This window comes from Betta splendens, chromosome 22, assembly GCF_900634795.4.
Source record: "Betta splendens chromosome 22, fBetSpl5.4, whole genome shotgun sequence".
NCBI lineage: Eukaryota > Metazoa > Chordata > Actinopteri > Anabantiformes > Osphronemidae > Betta > Betta splendens.
The window spans coordinates 14847505-14870479 of record NC_040900.2 but is presented as its reverse complement, the minus strand read 5'-3'; the positions used below and the strand labels follow the sequence as shown (position 1 = coordinate 14870479).

Sequence of the window (22975 nt, the reverse complement as noted above, 5' to 3'; positions counted from 1 at the left end):
CGTCAAACGGATGCGGACTCAAACACCTCAAACAGTTCGCACAGCCCCGCTCACATTTCACTCTGGATCGGTGGACAATACTGGAGAGGAACCTGAAGTCAAATGAAGCCATGGCCGTCAGCTCCCTCTTGTTAGCAGAGATTAAACGGGCTGTAATAGAAGGTCTGTGGGCTGAGGCTCCGCTTCACGCCATTAACGGTGAATTAAGTAGGCTTGAATGAAATATTTCTGTCGCACCGGTGGAGAATTAGTTAGCTAACTTTAATAGCTAGCCGTTGTTTTAAGTTTGCGCGCACTGTTTGAGGTGTTTGAGTCCACGTTACTTATCTGAGTTCAGCATTACGAGCGCTGTTAGAGGGTAGGGGTGGAGTCAACTTGCACATGTCAGTTTTAAACTCGGCGAACAACAACGTTTACATTTAACGTTTAACATTTACATTTAACATTTACATATATTATTTAGATTTACATTTAACATTTATATTTAACATTTATTTGTACATGTAATATTTATATTTAACATTTGCATTTAGACTTTGTCACATTTAGCTAAATGTGGGAAAACCTGTTGTGTCATTTAGTTGAATAAGAGAAAACTAGTTATACAAGCTCTTTTTACATTCGGCACCCTATAGCAGGGCGATGAAAAGTGGCTTTTATATTTCATAAATAAACCTTTCAATTTTGCTTTTGATATAAATAAGAAGAGCTGTTTTTTTTTTCAAATTTACTTGAAACAACTCTTATAATTAGGAATTTTCACCGGGTAATACTGACAGTCTTTGCTTAACTGCTACTTTTCCTGCGGTCGTCTCTGCCAGACTTCAGCTCCATCAGCTCTACTTCGTGCTTCGCTGCAGTCTCCAGGACTTTTTGCTTGTTATAGAAGATAACGAAGTTGTTAATGATGGGGTGAATTGGCAAAGCGATGGCTATTACCCCGCACAAAAAGCTGACGGCTGCGTTGCACTTGCCGAGCGTGGTTTTTGGATATATGTCTCCATAGCCCACCGTAGTCATAGTGATGATGGCCCACCAAAAAGACTGCGGGATGCTCCGGAACAGGGTCTCCGGGTGGCTTTGCTCCATGGTGTAGCCCAGCGCCGAAAACACAAAGATCCCCACACCCATGTACATAAGGAGCAGCCCCAGCTCTTTGAGGCTCCTCTTCAGCGCAAAAGTCAGAGTCTGCAGCCCGGAAGAGTGGCGCGCCAGCTTAAAAATACGTGCGATACGCATAATGCGCAGCGCTTGAACAGCCTGTTGGGCGTTAGCCAGCTCCATCATGGATGTGTGTGTGTGTGTGAGACACTTTCCATGTCTTTGTATATTCCCCGTATAATTTGGGTGGAACTTAAAGTATAGTTTATTTTCAGGGCATACTACATATAAACAACACTATAAACTGTACTTTATTAAGTTTTGACCTGCTAGTACTGCATATGGTGAAAAGTGTTGTGAAAATTTGTTGTTGTTGCACAGAACAGATAAATTGCACCCTCTAGTAATCATGTACTGCATAACACTCCAGGGCAAAAGTACATAATGTTTCACTTCAGTATTTATATTAACTAATTATTTGATTTTTATGCACTTTGTTTGAAGGATAGGACAGTTTGTACTTTTAAGATTAATTAGAATACATCAGACATGATGTATTCCTTGGTCAGCAACAAAAATCTGTTCTAACTTACATTAGTCATTTAGCAGTTTACCAACACTGTTTAAAGTGCAAGTGGGGAGCTGTTAACTTTGAGTGACGATGTTATCAGATGGTGGAAGGGATACTTTTCCTTTAAGGATCTCCTCAAACCATACACATCAAGGACGCAGAGGCAGAGAACTTGTCCAATGCACACTGGGCGTAAATGGGATTTCCCTGAGTACCTCAAATCTCTTAATGTGATGAGGCTGTCTTGGCTGACACATCTCTATAACATCACATGGAGGCTGGGGACATTGCCTTCACAGCTTCCCCAAAAAAGTATATGCAAGAGTACTGGAGTAGAAAATTCCACAGTCAATGCAGTTTTCACCCTAGTTATGAAAAACTGGACCAGCACTATACCCTCTCCCAGGTACGGAAGGTTATTACGATAGGTTATAGGCATTTATGGCTCTGGAAAGGGTGTCATGGTATGGAGTCCAGGTCCAACGTTAAGGGCTGTAGCAGGAGCCTGGTTCACTGTGCTGGGAGCAAGTCAGACCTATTTCCAGTGCTTGTTGGACTATGGCAAAGCTCAGAGTCCAAGCTTACAGGTTCTGTTCATTCTGTTTATGATTCGGTGACGGTTTTGGAAATACAGGATATTGCCTCTGCTTTTTGCAGATGATGTGCTTCTTTAGAGCCTGACCTTAAGCATGCACTGAATGTGCAAAGCAGCTGGGATTAGGCCACTGCCTAGGAGTGAGTTTAAACATTTTTCTACATTTGTTTTACAGTCGCTTCGAAGCAGTCTGTTGCAATTTGTAACAGTGAGTATAAATAAACAAAATAATTCTATTCAATAATCATTTATTATTATAGAAGGATTTGAATTGCAATATTATTAGTTTAACCTTTAAGGATCTGAATACTTCCATAGTTAACAGCATTACATTTAAAATCATTCTGATTACATACGAGCCAAAAGAGATATTATTTACTGTATCAACAGAATATACTTAAAAATACATGGGACTGTTTTTTTATTATGAATAATATACAACTATGCATAAATAAATGTATTAATGTGAGGATGTGATGGCTTAAAGGGCTCTTTGAAGAATGTTCTTCAATTGCAGAGCTATACAGTGACATCAATGTTATACGTTCACGTTCTTTCAAAATAAAACACTGGAAGAAACTGGATCAAAGTGCACAGTGTGCAGCTAAAGTTGTTAGCTTTGTTACCTGCAATCAGACTCCCCTGGCTAATGATAATGCCATGTCATGTTGAAAAGACATTCAAAGATATTCCTCATCATACATGTTTTATTGTAGTCTTAATATAAATTTATGATTTTGATTAATCAATACATCTATTATTATATTTTTTAAATGATTATTTGAATTACCATGTGACCAGCCTTCTGGAAGTTATAGATTGAAGGTGTCTTCCCTTCAGGCATGGACCATGAAATGGCATGACATTTAAATAAAGTAAAATTCATTCATTCATTCATTCACAGCAGGAGCACCAGGGCCCTTCTTTGCGCTGTAAGACTGTGATATCTCTATTTGTCGCCTAGTAAGTGTAGTCCAACATGTTGGTGCTGATTTGGAAGCAGATGTATGCAAAGTACTCCTGCTGCATGATTCCTGGGATGTCACAGTTCACCTGCACGGCAGATGGAGAAGCAACGTTACACAAGCCTTTGGAAAGTTCTGTGTTTTAACATTATAGGGCCTTCCCTCTCACACAGTAAATACGTGCAGCATAGTAGCAGCATCTTTACTGCAATGACAAGGTCGTGGGACAGTCTGTATAGGGCAAACATCACAAGTGCTCTTGACAACTGAAACTGTATACATGACAGTGCTTATCCACACAACGGCATCAACATTAAAAGACATTTTAATCTGCTCTACAGCATTAAAAACTAATTCGTGCTCCCAGATTAGTTTGGTGCACCTTAAAATAAGGACTTATTTTAAGCCTTAATTAGCCTGCTCACCATCATAATTCATAAGACCTACAAAATGTTTCTATGGTAACAACCAGGGCACCAACTGAAAACCGATGACAACCTGGAACATGTGCTTTCATAAAAATGCTGAGGAAAAAAAAGAAATCATAGAGGGTATTATGTTGGATTGTACATTATTTACATTATATCCCTAATAATATTCTCCTAACAAACACATTTTCCAGCAGGTGCCCATTACTTGGTGCTAGAATAAAATTACAGCATTACCATCTTTACCAGGGAACAAGGCATGTGTCACTGTGTGGGGTATGCTGCACAACTGATGGCATCAAAAATACTACTATAAAAGAGTGGCTGTTTGTTGTCAAACATTTAAATGTTCGTTTTTTGTTATCATTTTGTCATTATTATATCAGTAAAAGACTCTGGTCGCTTACATCTGTCTTGCAGACAGTGGGGTCCAGATGCTTGAACAATGAGGCCAGTTCTTTTCTGAGTCTCTTTGAGCGCTTTTTATCAGTCTGCAGCAGAAAAGCCTGGTAGTTGACAGGTAATCCATACCTGTGCAGAAGACATTGTTATGAGTCAACTCAATTACTGAAATTCTTCTGAAAGGTTGACAAAACTGACCTGAGGACTGATTCCACAAACACCCTTAAAGCTTTCAAGTGAATCCAGGCAATAAACACCTGACTGAAAGTCATCTTTAGCCAACGTACAAAGACTCCCTGTGGATGAGGTGCACACATGTATATTGCACTGCAACACATACACGAGTACACACGTAGCAATCTGTCCACAACCAGCGACTCACGTATTGCTCCTTTTTGTGGACTGCAAGCTGCTGTATCTCCTCCTTCATCTGCTCCTCCACATCAAAGCTGTACTCGCGCACAATGAACCTGTGTGGATCATAGACTACGCTATGGTAAGTGACACAGACAACACTGATTTGACTTGATGGGGACTTGTCTTACTATTTGCCCTGCTTACTTGCTCTCCTGGGCTTTGGCTTTGAAACGAGACAAATCTTTTTTGAACAGCGTAACGGCAAAAATGCCTCCCTCCTGATCCTCATACAGTTTCCTGGCAGACAAAATAATAACAGCAAATTAAAATGTCAGTGGCAAAAAGCAACAACAGTTAAATATGTAAACATATGTAGTTTCACATTTAGCATAGCTTTGACAAGAATTATTATTCAGTTTGCCACATCAAAGTCTCCATCAAAATATGCAACAGGTTGGTGAAAAAATACAGAAACAGTACTTGCAAAACTCAAGGACACTGCTATAAGCAGATTGTTGTTGCAGTTGTTGCAGTTATTTTCCACTATAACTAAAAACTGCGTAGTTGTAGATTTTCAGAATCTTTTCCAACTGGACACAGCGTCCACATATTTTCATAGCAGCAGGTCAAATGTATAACAAAATATTGTAAAGCTGTGTCATGTTTCAAAATCCCACATCTATCATGATGTGACACTGACACTAACCAGCATTTCTTGTTCACCTTTAAGAAAAAATATGTTAAACATATGGGCAGGTCAGAGCTGGAGAGCTGACGTTCACACCTTAAATAAATACATTTACTTTTTACAACTAGAAAAACAGCTGACAACAGAGTCTTGGTCAAAGCAGTTTCTGTGCAGTGTAACAAGGCATCCAAGACATGAAAACATCAACTTAAGGTCATTAAAAAAGCCAATTAATTACTACCACTACTCATCTAATCTAGGTGCATGTTCACTTTACTGCCAGTAATGGAACACCTGTGGTTACTTGGCCTGACCTAAGAACAGGTTTTCTGAGTTTTGTCAGTGCACTTGTACTTGGATCAAATAGAATTACTTGATCCAAGTACTATGGGCTATGGAGACATCTATCCATCTATTACTTGTCATGGCCAACAGTGGATAAAGAAGGCTTACCTGCTTGACCTAGGAACCACAAACTCTGACAGGGATTCATAGGTCCCCTCCCACTTAACATAACTGGATCTGTGACCAAGAACACGTTTGAGAGTAATGTTAAGAACATCACAGAAATGTAAACACATGAACACACACACTGCGTCACTGTGGTCACTGTGTCACTGACCTGGTCACCATTGCCAGCACTGTGGTGAGGTACTCTGACACAACCAGGTCTTCTTTCTTCACTATTTCATTCAGACTGTGATTTTTTATACTCCCCCTGGAAAGAAACTCTTTTCTATTAATCATCTTCATAGTTAATACGATTACATATTTGCAAAAAATATTTAACCTACTCTTGTTTGTGCTCAAGGATCTGTAGGCTTGATTTCACAGTGCTGTATGCCAGAGTTTGAGTTTTCAATTCTGCTTCTGCTTGTAAAATTTCCTAAGATTCATAGATTCAGATTTATTATAGTGCATAAGCCACTATATAATATAATACATATTACTAACAGTAATAATAATGTAACAGTCTGGATGTCAGACTATACAGAACTATATTAACATATAAGTTCACATTAGTTTTCACCTTGTTGATGATGTCTACCAGGTTGGAGAGTGTCAGAGATGTGGGATACCTAGCCTGGTCCCACTGAAACTGTGTCACGTAGCTCATTGGGTCCACTGAAAAATGTACAAACAGCCTTAAGTTATTGTCTGTGGAACCCATTAGTTGGACAGTCGTAAACACACCAACACACAGCAGTAAAGTTACATTCAGAAAGCAAGAGGCCTGTGTGCTGTGAAAACGCACTCTATAAGAAAAAAGTCACACAACACTGCACCCAGGCTCCAAACAGGTAAAATACCCCTCTTGAGGTAAGCTTTCAGGGGTGACAGGACGACTCTCTGATTCGTGCCATGCTCTGATGGGAGAGAGTGATAGAAGCGCTTGTTATTCTGTGTTTTGCAGCGTTTGTCTTGCCATTCAGCCTAAGTTCTAGTTAGAAGCTCTAAGGTTAGAATTGAGTTTTAGTTCGGATTAGATCAAGGGTTAGACGGCTGCCTTTAGTTGTGATGTGTGTGTGTGTGTGTGTGTGTGTGTGTGTGTGTGTGTGTGTGTGTGTGTGTGTGTGTGTGTGTGTGTGTGTGTGTGTGTGTGTGTGTGTGTGTGTGTGAGAACACTCACTTCCATTGGCCAAAGCATTTTCCAGCACTTTGTCGATGGCATGGTCCATCACATCCTTCATACACTGACACGTTTTTCTGATCAAACTGACCAGAAAAATAATGTTATTATTATATTTATGTCCAATTTCTAAATAATTTATTTATTCATTCTGTTACAGAGGTGCACAGTGAGCTTTCGATGTGGATCAGGGATTTTATTTAAAATAAAATACACCAGCTTCTGAAAACTTTAAAAGTGATTTCAACTATTTAGACTACTCTAGAGAAGATACCTGTTTGGCTCTGTGGTGATGATGTCTGTAACACCCCCACTTACACTATGTCGGCTCAGATATACTAACAATGAATTTAAAATAAGGAGGGAAAACTAACCGTCAGCTGCCCCTGACCATCAATTAATCATGGTGCCGACTGCACACAAGCTCAGACTTACTACTCTTCTTAAAAAACAAAGCTACACATTAACCTACAAACATGCAATAAACATGTTACTGTGTGTAGGAACAGAGCGTGGGCAATATTTACAGGTTTCCTTATTATTATTTTTTTACCCTTCAGTCAGCGTGTCCAGCTTGGAGAGATCATCTGACACCCTGAGCAGACTGTCCAGTATTCCCACCTGAGGTCACAGTGGAGACAGCACAGTTAGTGTTACCGCAGATGATGCATCATCTGTCTGATGGCATACAAAGCCCAAAACCTCGACAACAATTCCACCAATTAGTAGTAATAATAGTCACTGGCTTTTACACCCATACTTGCTGGTTTTCAGTATTCAGCCTAAGGTTATCTACATGTACATCACATTTAATATCACGGAGAAGGTGGAATTCCTGAAAAGTCAAAAAACAACCAGTATTCTGGTGAAATTCCCAGCAGTCAACATGAACGTGTATCATGTTGAGTGAAATGGGTCGGATGGAAATTTTGCCTCAAATTGTAGAGCGCAACCTGAGCCTTTATCTCTTCACCAGAGAAGGATACCAAACACCATCACCCTCCTCAGCCACACTCTACTGTACAGGTATAAACAAAGAACTAAACATACAATTCTTCCTGCTCTTTGTTTTGGCAACGCTACACTAGTGGGTAAAGAAAAGAGGCTCTTCTATAGCTGAAACAGCAGTGTATGTTTACTTTGTAAGCTTTGTGTCGCTACCTCTGACTCTTACCAGGGGAAAAATGATACAAAGTCTCACCTTGAGCTCTGGAATGGAGAACTTGCAGCAGGTGGCCAGTTTGGTTTTGGCAATTGTGTGTTTGAGTTTATCTACACTGGTTGAGCTGGTCTTGTCCACTGGGACAGAAATCACCCACAAATCTGTCATGACTCCAAATATTTCACACAGACAACTCAGAAATCCTCCCCACAAGAATAAGCGTTTGGCACAAAATAAACTGTGACAGGAAACAAACAAAAGCCAAAGATAAAAAAGATATTTAAGCTTTCAGTTAATCAATTTAATAAATTTACACTTGTCTATAGTCATTTTTATTTCAGATTGTGAAATAATATTGCCTATGCCTAGGCATAGGTTACATAAGGTTATGTAATGTAATTAAGAAAAAGCTTTAACTCATAAGAATTAAATTTCCAAAACAAGGACTCTTACCTTTAGAGTATCCTCATGACAGTCCTGTGTCAGCGCCACTGTGAGTGCGGAGACAGTCTAAGCAGAAGCTCCACCTAAAACTGACAGCCAGCCCATTGTCTTCTAGGATCACAGGACACTATTACATCACTTCATGCGATTTGATCAAGTAACCTATACAAACTTATTACACACATGCTGCTGGATACTTACAACCTTATATAGGCCTTTCTATAAAGTTTACTAAGGCTTATGTTAAGTTACGTTGCCTTTTTTGCATTTCCTTTCAGATTGTCTGACTGCTGTATCCTTAAAATTGAATTTTTATTGTTCTGAATAACTTGTCCTATAGAAATAAAATAGTAAAAACTTTATCCAGACCATCTATATGGTTGTTTGTCTCTAAATTTGGAACATGTTAGATTGTTAAGCTGTCTATTGGGTACACTACCTTTTTTCTAATGACAGCTGAGATTGGCTCCAGCTCCTTTATGCACCTTAAGAGGACAAATGCTTGAGATGATTAATGAATGGAAGGTTTATAGTTTGGTCAAGTTTAGGTTTAAATATATTTTATCCTTGATATTTTATTAAACTAACTGCAGACTAATACTAATTAATACTAACTGACACAAACCCTCTACTGTGCTGCATTTCAACATTGTCACCAGACCATCTTGCAAGTATAAATTTTATCATGTCATTATCATGATACATAACTCTCCTGTATTATTTGTTATACTTGCATAGACTTCTATAGAATAACTTAATTAGACTAATGCTGTGCTGGTACCAAACACAATGCTTTTTTGGATATTTTTATAACTTTAACATTTAGTTTTGGTTAGTTGAATTTGATCAGTCGTTTTAATGTCTTTATTAGTTTGTTGTTTTGGAGAAGAGGGGAACCGTCCTCTTTCGGTAGGTACGGTTTCTACTCGGACGTGTTTCAGTAAACTCTTCATTTCCTGTTTTGCTGCGAAGCAAAAACGTGGGTGCAATACACTGGTGTATAGTAACAGTGTTATGTGTGACCAGCCACTTTCTTACGATGCAGGTTTCTAGTGTAAATGATGTGAAGATTTATAATTTGAGTCATGGGAAGTCTCTTCCAGAGGTAAGAAACACGACAGGCTCCTGACGCTAAGTTAACCAAAAAGTATCGTTACTGTTTAGCTAGCTTGGTAGCTAGCTAACACAGCTAGCCACGAGACAAGTCCTAACATTGTATTTTGAAAAAATGTCAATGCCAAAACCAAATGAGATGCATTCCTTGTTAATGGGATTGCCATTAGTTTATAACGTTATGGAAAACCAGGTATATGTAGCTGCTGCTTCTCGTTGTGCTCTCCTGGTTTCTAAACCTTCAACGTTGTAGCAAGCCTAAATAAACCAGCAGCTAAAACAAATAAACTGCTACTATATCTGACCTGTTCACCTCTATTTAATTAATACAGTGGCTGTCAGATCGGAAGAAAAGACAGTTACAAAAGAAAGACTTTGGTGAGTTAACTGACATTTTTATAGCAATGAAGACTTGATGTTCTCCAAATCACATGCTATGAATTTGAAAGTTCACTCTTTTTTCTCAGACATCCAGCGGAGGATTGAACTTATTCAAGACTTTGAGATGCCTACAGTGTGTACCTCTATAAAAATATCAAGAGATGGCCAGTATATCCTGGCAGCAGGTAAAATAAGCAGTGGATAGTGTTTCAGTAAACCAAGCTGAAGGTTGAAAAACATATATTATTTTATGACATATATTGTGATTACATTGTTTGTAATTATTCATTTTAGGCACTTACAAGCCTAGGCTTCGCTGTTATGACACTTATAACCTCTCCCTGAAGTTTGAGCGCTGTCTAGATTCAGATAGTAAGTTTTTTTTACACCCACTTGTTGCATAGCTTGAACATTCATGAACAATTAATTTGTATCATTTTTATATTATTAATGTTTTTTCCCCTAATCTCCAAAAGTTGTGGCCTTTGACATCTTGTCTGATGACTACTCCAAGGTAAGACACTCTTTCCTTTACATTTTGCTAAGATAATTGTTTATTTTTATTTTTCAAGCATTATTGCTTGTAATTGCATGATATTGTCATGACATTACACAGACAACCATCTGTTAAGTTACTAAAACTAACCAAAAGATTTTGCTGGATTTGCGAAATAATTAGATTGTGATGTTTCACTGAAAGTTCACTTTCACTGTTCAGTTATTACATTGTAACAACTATTTTGGTTCAGTTGGCTGTTTGTCACTGAGGTCATAGTGAAATATGATGTGGTTACATTACAGATGTAGCCATTTTTGCAGAGAGAGCACTTACATCTAGCTTAATCAGTATAAATAAGTACGGGTTTAAAAAAAATGCATTATATAGATGCGGGTTTTCATATTTTTATACTCTTGCTATGTTAATTTAACTTTGTGTATTTATGTCAAACTAAACTCCCTGAAATTTTTTGAAATGTGGCATGTGTTTTTCTGTTTGTCTGTTTAGCTGGTGCTTCTGCACTCAAACCGCTATATAGAGTTCCATTCCCAGCACGGACATTACTATGAGACACGGATTCCAAAGTATGGACGAGACTTTTCTTACCATTACCCCTCCTGTGACCTTTATTTTGTGGGGGCAAGGTGAGAACATCTTTATTAAATATTTGTCAAAATGGTTTGTCATTTGTGAGCTATTTCTATGAACTACAAAAATTGGGTTCCTTTGCTCTTTTACGTGTGCAGCTTACAACGAGAGACTGGCCATGTTTTTGTATTTTCTTATGTTTTGATGAAACAGTACATTTATGATTTCATATGTGGGAGTTTACCAATGTGCAAGACTTAAAAACAACAACGGTACATAGATACAAGTATTACAAAAGGCACAAACAATTCTCAGATGTCTCACCAGATTCCAAAAAACACTGAAGCAAATGAAACTCTATCCCCTGACCCTGTAACATTTTGGACATATATCTGTGTGTTCGATAAAGAAAAATGAAGGGAGTATCCATAAATATTTTTGCTTTCATCGACAGTTCAGAGGTGTTCAGGCTAAATCTGGAACAAGGACGCTTTCTGAACTCACTTCAGACTGATGCTGTGTAAGTTTTTCCAAACGTTTCTTCAAACTGCTGGTATTTTCAATAATAAGCTGTTAAATTGAGCCAGTACTTACTAAAATGTTTATACCCGAGTCTAAAATGCATGTAGCTTTATTATGTTCTACATTGTCACTGTGCTCTGACTCTGACTATTTCAACAGGGAGAACAACGTGTGTGATATGAACTCTGTTCACCATTTGTTTGCCACGGGATCCTCAGAGGTAAGCACCATAGCAGAATATGTGCTAACCTTTTTCCAGAATACACAAATAAAAAAAAAAAAATCTTCTTCTATATTCATCGATCTGACTATTATTTACTACAGTACACTGATTTCCTGAATGATTTCCATGTTTTATAGAAAGCTTAAAAATTATCATTGTTTTCATTACTGCATTGCTCAACAGTAGCTCTTTCTCTTGTCTCATCTCCTTGATTTTGTTTTGTGATGAAGCATCACACACCAGTTGGGCTTATTTAAAAAAAAGGGTGTTAACTTGGAGTGTAAAAGTTCAAGCCTCTCACTTACATTGGAAGCCGCCAATATCGCAGGTTGTCTACTGCCACATTTAAATCCACTTCCAGTTAACAGTATACATGTCTTTTTTTAACATCTTGAGCTGTAATCTTGTTAAAGCTGTCAGTTAACCCTGTGTTTGTCTGACTGTCTGCCAGGGAAGGGTCGAATGCTGGGACCCTCGCGTTCGTAGCAGAGTGGGCACATTGGACTGTGCCTTGAGCAGCATCTCTGAAGGGACAGAGTATGTACCAAGCTTTTACAATGACAATACATATTAGCCCATCTCTGCTGCATTAAATCAAGCTGCAGACTGTGCGGCATTATAGCACCCTTAAAAAGAAATTATCCACCTAGTCACAGCATCTCTACAATGTGGGGATGCTGAGATGCTGTCTCTGTTATATAATTTTGTGACTTAAATTATTAATATGTTAATGTTCTTATTGGGTTTTTGTCGACAGTGTTCAGAGTTTGCCCTCAGTCAGTGCACTGAAATTTAATGACTCCCTCTCCTTGGCTGTGGGCACCAGCACAGGCCAGGTAAGAAGAAATAATCTGTTTAACATTGTTTTGTTTACTGTATCAGTTTTTTGTTTGCTAATACAATAAGTGTGGCACCTGATACTGTATAGTGGCAGGAGGTCATCAGGCTGAAAAACAGTGGATAGCTCAGGGTTACATTCCCTGCTTCCTCTTTTCATGTTGTTGTAAACTGTCAGCTACCCACATGGCGTGAAATTCCGCCTCTTCTTCCTGTGAGTTGTATACTCACAGTGAACTGACTGATGTTGAGGTATTCTTCTCAAAGGTTACTCTGTTCTCAGAACAAGCTTAATTTTGGTGACAATGTCACTTGCTGTCATCTCCTAATGATTTGGACTTGCTGTATTGCCAAGTGATAATTGGAGCTGGGTGTAAGGGAATGGTTTTAACCCAAACTTAGCTGATCCAGTATTGTTCTGTTTTGAGAAGTCCCCGTTGTACAATGTTTAATAGACTTCTGAACATCACAGTTGTTGTTTAAGCTCTTTTTTTCTTTTCCTTGAAGGTTCTGCTCTATGACCTGCGTTCCAGCCAGCCACTGCTGGTTAAGGATCACTTCTACAGCCTGCCAATCAAGTCACTCAACTTCCTCAATCAACTGGACCTGGTTGTATCTTCTGACTCCAAGATTATAAAAATGTGGAACAAAGACAATGTAAGTTCTGAATTGTTTTCTCAATAATTTGTGCTCATATAAAAAAGTAACTTGTCAGAAATGTATGTTCATTGATTGGACATTAACACATGTTTCTGTCAACAAATACAAAGTACAACAAATCAAATTTTATGTGTGCTTGCCACAGGGTAAAGTGTTCTCGTCCATACAGCCTCAGACCAACATTAACGATGTTTGCTTGTACCCGAATTCAGGTGAGACTAACCCACACACAAACTCTCTAGAATAGATTTTTACTAGCAAACAATAATAGTTTTACATTTTATAATTACAGTGTTGGCTCCCAACAATTATGATAACAACATCTTTAGGATAAACCTTCATCATTAGGCATTCCACATTTAGTAGAGATGGGCAGTATACCCTACAGTATGCTTTGGTTAGTTCTAGGTGGGTGGGTTTTTAAAAGACTTCGTCTTGCTTTACCTGTACCACTGATGGCATAGTGCCACCCTGAGACTCTTTTCGTGTAAATACACTTTGTTTTGCTCTGTACCTCTATGAGCTTGGATTGTTTAACAACGAACAGCTGCATCAGTTTGAGTATTAACTATCAAAACTACATATTATACAGATGGGAGTGCTATGTACAGAATAATGTGCAGATTTGTAGACGACCCTGTATTGTTAGTTGCAAGGGCCAGAAACTATAAACATTACTTATAAGGCAATTTGCAAATTGTTTCGCAATAATGAGTACACTAATGTGGAGGTTCACCAGCATGATCTCATTATTGATCAGGGCAACTACTGTTAAGCTTATGTCATATCTACATCTCCACTCACTTGATAGCAGTACATGGTCTTGTGCATACTCTTATTCACCTCTGGGTGGCACCACTCTGTAAGCACTGCAGTGTAATTCAGAGAATGTACTGATCATACAGAACAATGGAGACACTAAAATCATAATTGGTTTTGATGACCTGTGTTTTTTAGCTTTACATTTTTGAACCACAGTGTTTTCACCATAGTTAAGCTTCATTTACATTGGTTGTGCTGCTTTTTGACAGGAATGCTCTTCACTGCCAATGAGGATCCTAAAATGAACACCTTTTACATTCCGGTGAGTATTGAGTTACGTGGTAACCAGTGTGCAGCACTCAAGTCACACTGCATTCATCAACTGCTCATCTTACACAGAAATACAGTTTATTTTCCATCATTTTAATAATTTTATGCTCTAGGGGGGATCTGACAGGCTGTTGTGTGACTCTCACATCCATTGTGTTATTCTTGTGCTATTATATAGTAAACTAGCCTTTGCTGTGGGTAAATGGGTGAATTCAAGAAACTGTCGAACATGGTAAACTGTGGCCCTTCTGTTCCGTGTCAGACTCAAGGTGAAATAGGTGAGATAAAAAGAGCAGTCTGTGAAGAATTGTACTAAAGTATATGTGTTAATTGATCACAATTTGTGTTGTATTTAAAATGGTACAAATCACAGAGTTAATTGTTTTGTCGTCTGTGACAGTAAAGTCAGACAACTTCTAACAGAACTGTCTTTTATAGTATTTTTAACCTGATTGAACTGATCAGGCCTCGGGGAGCAATCTGCCATTGTTCCTTTTCATGGTTCTCCGTCATTCCTTGAACTAATCGCAGTAACACAGATTATCCCTGTCGAACTGTAAACTGTATCAGCTCAGAATCATGTCAGGGAACAATAACAAAGTCCTAGGCATTTTATTTTGTGTACTCTGGTGTCAGTGTTAGCTCCATGTGATGACATAATCTATGTGACCCTCATTCCAAAGAACAGATAAAACAGAGTTTAGTCTGTCCCATAAGACTTTAATCCATCTGTTTATTGAATCTGAGTGATAACTGTGGATCTTTGCTCTGCCCTACCTCAACCTAGTCAAAATTTCCTGAGCTTAGTGCTGTGTTGAGGGTTTCAAGTATCCACACCTGAGGCAAGGTGGAAACACACCATTTACAATTCTATATATAAACGCCAGTGTTTTTTGATGTAAAGGAAAGTGCTAGTGGTTGTGACTTCACAAACGGACTAAAAGGGATTATTAAAAATATATAAGTATGCAACAAAATATTCAAATTAAATCAAAACATTAATAACATAACTGCTAAAACCTGATAACTTAATTCTGTCTATTTATGTTTCTAGACATTTAATTTGTCAATGTAATTAGCTTACAATCATCACCTGCGAGTTACTTATGTGGTACAATAAATGCAGTCTGTGTGTGCATATCTAGGCTCTGGGCCCTGCACCTCGGTGGTGCTCCTTCCTGGACAACCTGACCGAGGAGCTGGAGGAGAGCCCAGAGAGCACAGTGTATGATGACTACAAGTTTGTCACCCGGAAGGACCTGGAAAATCTTGGTGAGAGCTCACTGCACAGTAAGACAAAAAAATAAAAATTAGGATAAATTTCTCCCCTCTTCACAAGAATTGTTTTAAGCTTTTATTTAACAGCAAACATTGAGTTTTATCCCATCTTAACTAGTTAAATCTAAGACTCTAAATCAAGTCTCCCTGCTGATTACCTTGATCAGGTGTGTCATTTAGCTGCTGATTGACTGAACACACCAGGTCAAGGTAATCTGTATTAGTTGGGGCAGGAAGAGTTGGAAAGTGGCCCTTGAGAACCAGGGTTGGCCACTCCTGAAGTAGAGGCTGGGAGAGTGTGAGAGGAGGGGGGGTTGGTGAGGGGAACACTGAAGGGCTTGAAAGAACTGTGGAATGCAAGCTCAGCAGTAAAGATATCAAATGACAAGCAGCAGAAAGGGCGATTGGCCAATGTGAAAAGAAAAGCGGGTGCAGGGGGGGTGAGTCCTGTGTAATCTGACCCCGTTATGTAACCTTGAAGCCTCAGCTCACTGCACATTCTGTGTGTCCCTCAGTCTCACATACGTTTTGACGTCACACATACGTTTTCTAACAATCATCCCAACCCATAAAGCTTTTCCCATTCAACATGTGCAATTAGTCCCTTCAGGGTGGAAATTCCTTGAAGGCATTTTCTATATTGTTAAGAGAACACTAAATAAAAAGTAAACAGGGTTTCTTTTAAGACAATTTTCTTATGTGGGACGAGTTTTAAAATTTCAAAATGTTTTGCCCTAGTTTTTGTGATCTTGATGACTGAGTTATTGCTGCTCCTGTCCCATCATTTTTGAAATATTAATAGTCTATATTGTGTTATTTTTAAATACATGTTTGAGAACACTGTTTTTTTTCCTCTTTTCTCTGAATATTTATCTCATCGTTTTTGTTTTTCTTATTTGTTTCAGGTTTGTCTCACCTGGTAGGATCATCTCTCCTGAGAGCCTACATGCACGGCTTTTTCATGGACATAAGGCTCTATCACAAGGTAACATGTTAAGCACTGTATCAAGTTCCCATTTATGTCTCTCGCATATGCAGTTGTTTTTTATTAACAAGTTTATTTTTTAAAAGATGGATGTTGACTAACTAATGTGTTCGGCCATAGGTCAAAAGCATGGCAAATCCTTTTGCATATGAGGATTACCGCAAGGACAAGATCCGTCAGAAGATTGAAGAGTCCAGGATCGAGAGAGTACAGGTTAAGGTGAGAGGTTCTAAAATGTGTGGGTACTATTTATATTTATGAGAGATGCTGAAATTAATACATAATACACCATTTATGTTTACGTTACTTTGCACTATTCACATTCTCTTGACTTTATGACCAAATACAGGTTTGACTAAGTAGCACCGCATACAATATGTACTTTTAAAACTAGTTTGTACTGGTTAATTCCTGTTTAGCCTTGTGATACAGTTTGCTGTTTGTGTAATCTAATAATCTATTTGTCCTGATTGTCAGAAACTGCCCAGTGTAAACAAGGAACTTGCACTTAAGCTAATGGAGGAGGGTGATAATGAAGCAGAGTTGGCTTCGAGGAAGAGGAAGGGCAAGGTATGAAAACGTCCAAAGTTCCAAAACAACACTCTGGAACTGTTAACTTTGTTCTCATTGCTGTGTTTCATCATGATTTTCAAATTAACTTCCAAAATTGTGTGTAATTTAGAACACTTAAATAACTTAAAAAAATACCCAAACATTCTTTACTCTCTCCAAACGGCAGTCAGTCCCCAGCATCCTTGGAGATGAACGCTTCAAGGTGATGTTTGAAAATCCAGACTACCAGGTGGATGAGCAGAGTGAGGAGTTCCGCCTACTCAACCCCATAGTATCCAAGGTTGAACAAAAGAGGAAGAAGAAGCTGCGTCTGTTGGCCCAGCAGGCTGCTGCTTCCCAAAAGGTAACACTGCAACTTATTTTTATCTTGTGTTTGAACCAGGGACTTTGTGTGAATGAATGACATCCGCCTTGAGGTACAATATCATGCTGATTCTTTGTGATAATGAAATGTTTTGAGGAGAATTAGGCAACTGATTCAATCTGTAGTCAAATGGTGTAGCAAAAAAGTAGCTTTGAACATTCTTATAGTCAAAATATAGTTATTGTGACACATTCATAAACCCGCTGGGTCTGGAAAGCAAGCTGTGTTTTGTCATACTGTGTTTTCTAATTCTCTCTAATGTCTGTGTCTAGGCAGCTGAAGAGGAGGAAGAACTTGAGGGGCAAGCCAGCTCCGAAGAGGAGAGCTCAGATGATGACAAGAGCTGGGTGGAGGAGGTGCGGGAGCAGCGGCGGCTACTGAAGCAGGAGGACCGACACCGCCGGTGGCAGCAGCGGAAGGAAGCAGACCGCAACACCGTCCTGCTGGATGGGAAACAGAACGCAGGGGAGGACACATCAAATTCCCTGGAAAACAAGAAGTCGAGCCAGCCTCTCTTTTATCAGATCAAAGCTGGCGAGGAGTTTAGAAGTTTTAATGACATTGCCAACAAGAAGAAGCTACAGAAGTATGTCTTTTAAAAATTATTTCCACAGAACTCTTAAATTTGCTGCCTTGCTGTGCGGAATGTTCTTCTAAACCCTGATAATGCTTCAGATTGCTTCGGGGTTTGCAGCTGTTCTACCACATTTAAGGTGTTAGAAGCATTGTGGATAATTTACACTGTGTCTGATAGATGTACGCTTTTCCAGGGCCTCTCTGGAGGACCGTCTGAAGTTGGAGGGGCACACAGGGCCCAGCAGTGTAGCAGACACTGCAGTTGGTAGCAAACAACTAACCTTCACTCTGAAAAAGGTAAAGGGCATGTGATTTGCTGTCATTGACTTAAAGGAAGTGTGACTTCCCCCTACCCAATATACCCCAAGTTTTTTATTTAGCTTCACATTCATGCACAAATATTAAAACACAGATTTTCCTGATGACATTGCATATTTCAGTAAAGTCAAGTGCAGTATATATGTTGTTAGTCACCTAGCCACCTTTAAAAGTTGCTCTGACCCTGTTCTGAAGCTACTGTTTAAAACATCTTGCCTTTTCTTTCCCATAGTAATAAATATTCAGATCTCAGAATATCTCCAAACACACATAACTCTGTGCTTCTTTGCAGTCAGAGCAGCAGAAGATGCAGCTGCAGGCAGAGCAGGATCACCATGAGGAGAGGAAAAAGCTGAGGCGCTCAGCTGGACACCTTAGCAACAGGCGCAGGAGAGGCTGGGGTGGTGACAGAGGAAGAGGCCGCTACTGAGTCCACTCAGTGTGTTTACACCACAGAAGAAACAATGAGGTCTCATCCAGTATCAACGTTTGTGGCTGATACTATACGCTACTGGTTTTATATCCAGAGACATTCTTGTGCTATAGTAGACTGACACTGACAGGCAGAGGCTGTCCTCCTGCTGGGTGGTCTGGACCATGTGTTTAGCTGCTCTAAATTCACAGCATATTAAAAAGAGTATCCATGCTGAAACCTGCGTACGTTATGTGATTGTGCAATTGTACTATGACTTCATTTGCAGGAGTGGCCCCAGAAGGAATTTGAAACATAATAAAAAGACAAGCTATGCTGCCACAGGTGTCTGTGTTCCTCAGTGGAGCCTTTTTTTGAAAACAGTTCTTTGGTAATGAATTAACATGCTTGTATTAATTGCAATATATTATATTTGGTTCACCTCCTTGTTAATGTTGCTGTTATTTCATTGCAGTTATACTATTTGGAGGGCAATAGGACCTTAATGAGTCTTGTCTTGAGACTTTAATGCAAGCAGATCACTTTGCTGGCATCAAAAGTTTATGGGAGAGGGGAAAAACGTGAATAAGGATCTTTCTCTTCTTTCCCCTGCCAACAACTGCCTTTCTTGGAAAAGGAGGGGCTGACCCATCCCCCCAGCGTACTGATAGGGTGAAAGCGTTTCTGCCTCTGCATTAACCCATTTTGAACATGAGGGAGGTTTGTTCGATTTCTCACCATAGTAATACTGGACTCAACAAGCAACTCAAGAGCAAAGCAATGAGCATTCTCAGTCATTGTTCTCAGAAAGGATCACAGCAGTGAAATGTGCTGATACAGCCTGCAGGCCAACCCTGAAAAACTTTGAACATGAATGAGGTTTATTTGATTTCTCACTACAGCAATACTGGACTCATCTGAAGTTTTATAATATCACAAAGCTTCTTCACTATGGCCAATTTATAAGGTTTGCATCTCATAGATTGGAAAATGACCAACCTGTATTTTGTAAAATAAACACCTGGCTTGTAGAGTATGTGCCACTTTTGATCTCTTATGCAGTTTTACTTGAGGAATCCTTATGCTGCCATAGTTGAATAGAAGTTTGGGTGTACTTAAAAGAATCTTAATGTACCCAGAAATTCACTCGATACAACATGTACATTAGTTCCATATAGAAGCAGGCCTGCTTTTGGGATAAAGTTTATGTCGGAGAACAGTTTTTTGCCTGATAATTCAACATTCCAGCTTGTTTATTTGTACTGTCTAACCTGCCACAGTAGACACAGAGTTCAGATGATATCTCCGCAGTAATTATTCTCAGAAATGATCACAGCAGTGAAATATGCTGGTTCAGCCTGAAGGCCAATCCTGAAAAATTTTAGACATAAAGGAGGTTTGTTGGTTTGTGATTCCTCAGCAGAGCAATACTGGACTCATCTGAAGTTGTCTAATATCACAAAGCTTCTTTACTATTGCCAATTTATGAGATTTGCCATAGTATTCACTTTGCACATCGGCTGCAAGAGATGAATATGTTTTCCATCTCATAGATTGGAAAGTTAAGTGACCAACCTGTATTTTGTAAAAAATTACAACACATGGCTTATAGAGTATGTGCCAACTTTTATCTGTTATGCATTTTTAAATAGTTGAATAAAAGTTTGGGTGTACTTAAAGCAATCTTACTGTACCCAGAAATTCACTCGATACCACATGTATATTAGTTCCATGTAGAAGCAGGCCACTCCTTTGAGATAGTTAGAGTTTATGTCAGATAACAGTTTTTTTGGCTGATAATTTAACATTCCAGCTTGTTTATTTGTACTGTCAAACCTGCCACAATTCAGATTATATGAAAGCATGTCAGTAAAGGCGATAGTCATGCTTCTCCCCATTTATCCCAATCTATATAGATGACATATGATTAAGATGATGTCTAAAATGTGAAGCAACGAGCATTCTCCTTAGTCATTATTCTCAGAAATTATTACAGCAGTGAAATGTGCTGATACAGCCTGCAGGCCAACCCTGTAAAGTACAAAAGATGTTCCAGTGATCACACACTTTTTTTCTCCGGCCTTGCTCTCTAGACTGCCAAGTGGACTAACTTAGGGCAACTCAACCTTGAACGAAGAAGAAATGCTTAGTCAGCAAAGTTGTTTAATACAGCTTTCTTTTCATAACTCAAGTGAGACAGCTGTGGTCAAAGGCTGGTTTCTTTGTATACTTAATTTAAAGAATTTAAATTATGACATAATCAAAATAGTATGTGAGTTCATCTGCGCGATGTACAAAACCAATGGAATTTAGCACTGTGTTAAAAGCAGTGTTGAGTCACCCACTACAGTATATAGTGCTAAGAACTTAGATAAAATTTCAGAAGAGGTATCTAAGGTATAGATTACTGCTATTCCTCCACCTCAACCTGTGCTTCTAGGAACATGGTAGAATCTAAGATAGTTAGATGTTAGAGTTGAGGTTAGCATTTTATCATCTATGCTCATTGATCAAACAAATTAATTAATAAAAGTTAAGGCATTTAACGGATTCTACTATGCATTTCAAGTCCTACTGTTTTTTTCAGATTCTAGTCACTCATCTAAGCCATGGTAGAGCTACATTATATCAGATCATATAATCATTATGACGTGAAGATAAGCAGTTGAAAGATCTGATAGTGATATCACAATACTTACTATACTTAACTTGCTTTCATTAATATTCAACTTTGGTGTCTAGAATGAATTTACATCATACTAACTTAAACTGAATTTAGGATTTTCCAAATCTGATATCAATCCATGTCATAGTTGGTGAGATATTTTATAAAAATGTTTTATACACAAACCAATAATGTGTGTGCCTTTGAGCATGTTTTCTTTTGAAATTCTGTTATGCAGCAGTTAGTGTTTATATTCCTAGAGGGTATGTGGAAAACTAAGATAAGAAGCTCCACATATTATTTGCCTGGACCTGAGGCGGTTGAGGTGCTGTTTGTACAGAACTAGGCAGCAGGGACACAAGCTGCCTGCTTCAAAGAAGGTGGAATAAACTGTAATTGTTTGTTACCTGGTAACTAATATGTTCTGTCTAAGATTTATATATCCTGGTCTCACTACATCTACAATATTAACCAGTAAAAGTGTCAGATGAGCTAAAGTGTGAAGACATTCAAGATACTTTAACTCTTTCCCGATCAGGTCAACACTAAGTAAGTGTAAAATTAATTTACAAATGCAGTATAAACTCTTAAGTACACAATCTGTTAGCATAGCTATACAATCATCAATGTACACATTAGATATGCATTTTCCTTTTAATTAATTAGTCAAATCGCAAAAACCACTGCTGGCCTGTTGTTGAGTCCTAACATACAACAAGGCTGTGTAAAGCTTTCCAAATTTTGATGTACACCAAGGTTGGTTTGTACGTTCTCAGACACCAAATGGCATTTTCTTCTTTTTTTAAAAATAAAGAAATGAATTTAAATCCAGAAACTGATATTTTTTAGAATTCATGAAACTATCTGGGGCTGCAGCTGTTATTTCAAGAACATTTAGGGGTTTTTTTTGTACTACTGTGTTACTGGTTCATTTTGCTCACATTGTGGCGTGTTCCTTCTTGCGCTATTCTACACTGCCTTTTAGAATTTGTCATTATCTTGTTAGCACCACCCATGGCCTCAGTGGGCACTATTCGACAAAGATTGCTAACTGTAAGGTCATTAGGCTGCTGGTGGAAAGCCAGTAAATTACAGCAACGGGCAAGAAAGTTTTGTTCAGAAGGTTTTAAAATGTCATCCTGCAATATTTGCTGTAGTTTGTCAAGATGTCAAAAAGGCAGGAACAAAGTACTAACAGCTGGTGAATGAACTCGCTGTAGATGAGCTCAGTCAGCAGAGATCTACAGGAACAAGCCTTCAACTTACCTTTGGTGTAACAATACAGACACTACAGTGTGACCTAAATTACAAGATACCTCCTCTCTGTGTATTTTGCTAAACTGAATATCCTAACATTAAGTTCCACCCTTTACATGAACATATTCGTCACTGTGTATGTCTCCTTAGATTTCCCTCTCTTTCTATGGAAACCTGCATTGATGTGATGACTAAACCATTGAAAGTCTGGGATTTTACAGGGAACTTTCTGTCTGGCTGATTGCCTGTCCTATAGACTTAACTCTACCCGGCTGTCTGAGGGGGAGGG

The 22975-nt window shown here is 38.7% G+C and overlaps 2 protein-coding genes across 2 annotated transcripts; one reads left to right on the top strand and one right to left on the bottom strand.

Moving 5' to 3' along the window:
- Positions 1-2504: 2504 nt before the first annotated feature.
- Positions 2505-8451, bottom strand: atp6v1c2 (ATPase H+ transporting V1 subunit C2). Its single transcript, XM_029139492.2, has 13 exons — positions 8353-8451; positions 7939-8137; positions 7291-7358; positions 6738-6823; positions 6138-6232; positions 5902-5993; positions 5730-5825; positions 5561-5629; positions 4624-4716; positions 4445-4532; positions 4261-4358; positions 4068-4191; positions 2505-3320 (listed from the first exon to the last, which is right to left on the bottom strand). Exons 2-13 carry the CDS (start codon positions 8065-8067, stop codon positions 3228-3230), a joined length of 1131 nt encoding a protein of 376 aa, XP_028995325.1. The 5' UTR covers positions 8068-8137; positions 8353-8451; the 3' UTR covers positions 2505-3227.
- An 810-nt stretch (positions 8452-9261) lies between these two features.
- Positions 9262-19110, top strand: nol10 (nucleolar protein 10). The gene is made up of 21 exons (XM_029139491.3): positions 9262-9448; positions 9789-9834; positions 9924-10022; positions 10132-10209; positions 10314-10351; positions 10844-10980; positions 11379-11444; positions 11606-11666; positions 12121-12206; positions 12427-12505; positions 13014-13163; positions 13312-13378; positions 14198-14250; positions 15404-15530; positions 16442-16521; positions 16642-16740; positions 16999-17091; positions 17261-17437; positions 17731-18044; positions 18229-18331; positions 18645-19110. The coding sequence occupies exons 1-21, from the start codon at positions 9383-9385 to the stop codon at positions 18780-18782; spliced, it is 2157 nt and encodes a 718-aa protein (XP_028995324.1). The 5' UTR covers positions 9262-9382; the 3' UTR covers positions 18783-19110.
- The last annotated feature ends 3865 nt before the right edge of the window (positions 19111-22975 follow it).

Coding starts and splice junctions, on each gene's coding strand:
- atp6v1c2 (XM_029139492.2), bottom strand. CDS start 8,067: ATGACAGATTTGTGGGTGATTTCTGTCCCAGTGGACAAGACCAGCTCA. Junction 7,359..7,938: donor TCTCCATTCCAGAGCTCAAG/GTGAGACTTTGT, acceptor CTGTGACCTCAG/GTGGGAATACTGGACAGTCT. Junction 3,321..4,067: donor CCACTGTCTGCAAGACAGAT/GTAAGCGACCAG, acceptor TCTGCCGTGCAG/GTGAACTGTGACATCCCAGG.
- nol10 (XM_029139491.3), top strand. CDS start 9,383: ATGCAGGTTTCTAGTGTAAATGATGTGAAGATTTATAATTTGAGTCAT. Junction 12,506..13,013: donor TGGGCACCAGCACAGGCCAG/GTAAGAAGAAAT, acceptor TTTTCCTTGAAG/GTTCTGCTCTATGACCTGCG. Junction 18,045..18,228: donor AACAAGAAGAAGCTACAGAA/GTATGTCTTTTA, acceptor ACGCTTTTCCAG/GGCCTCTCTGGAGGACCGTC.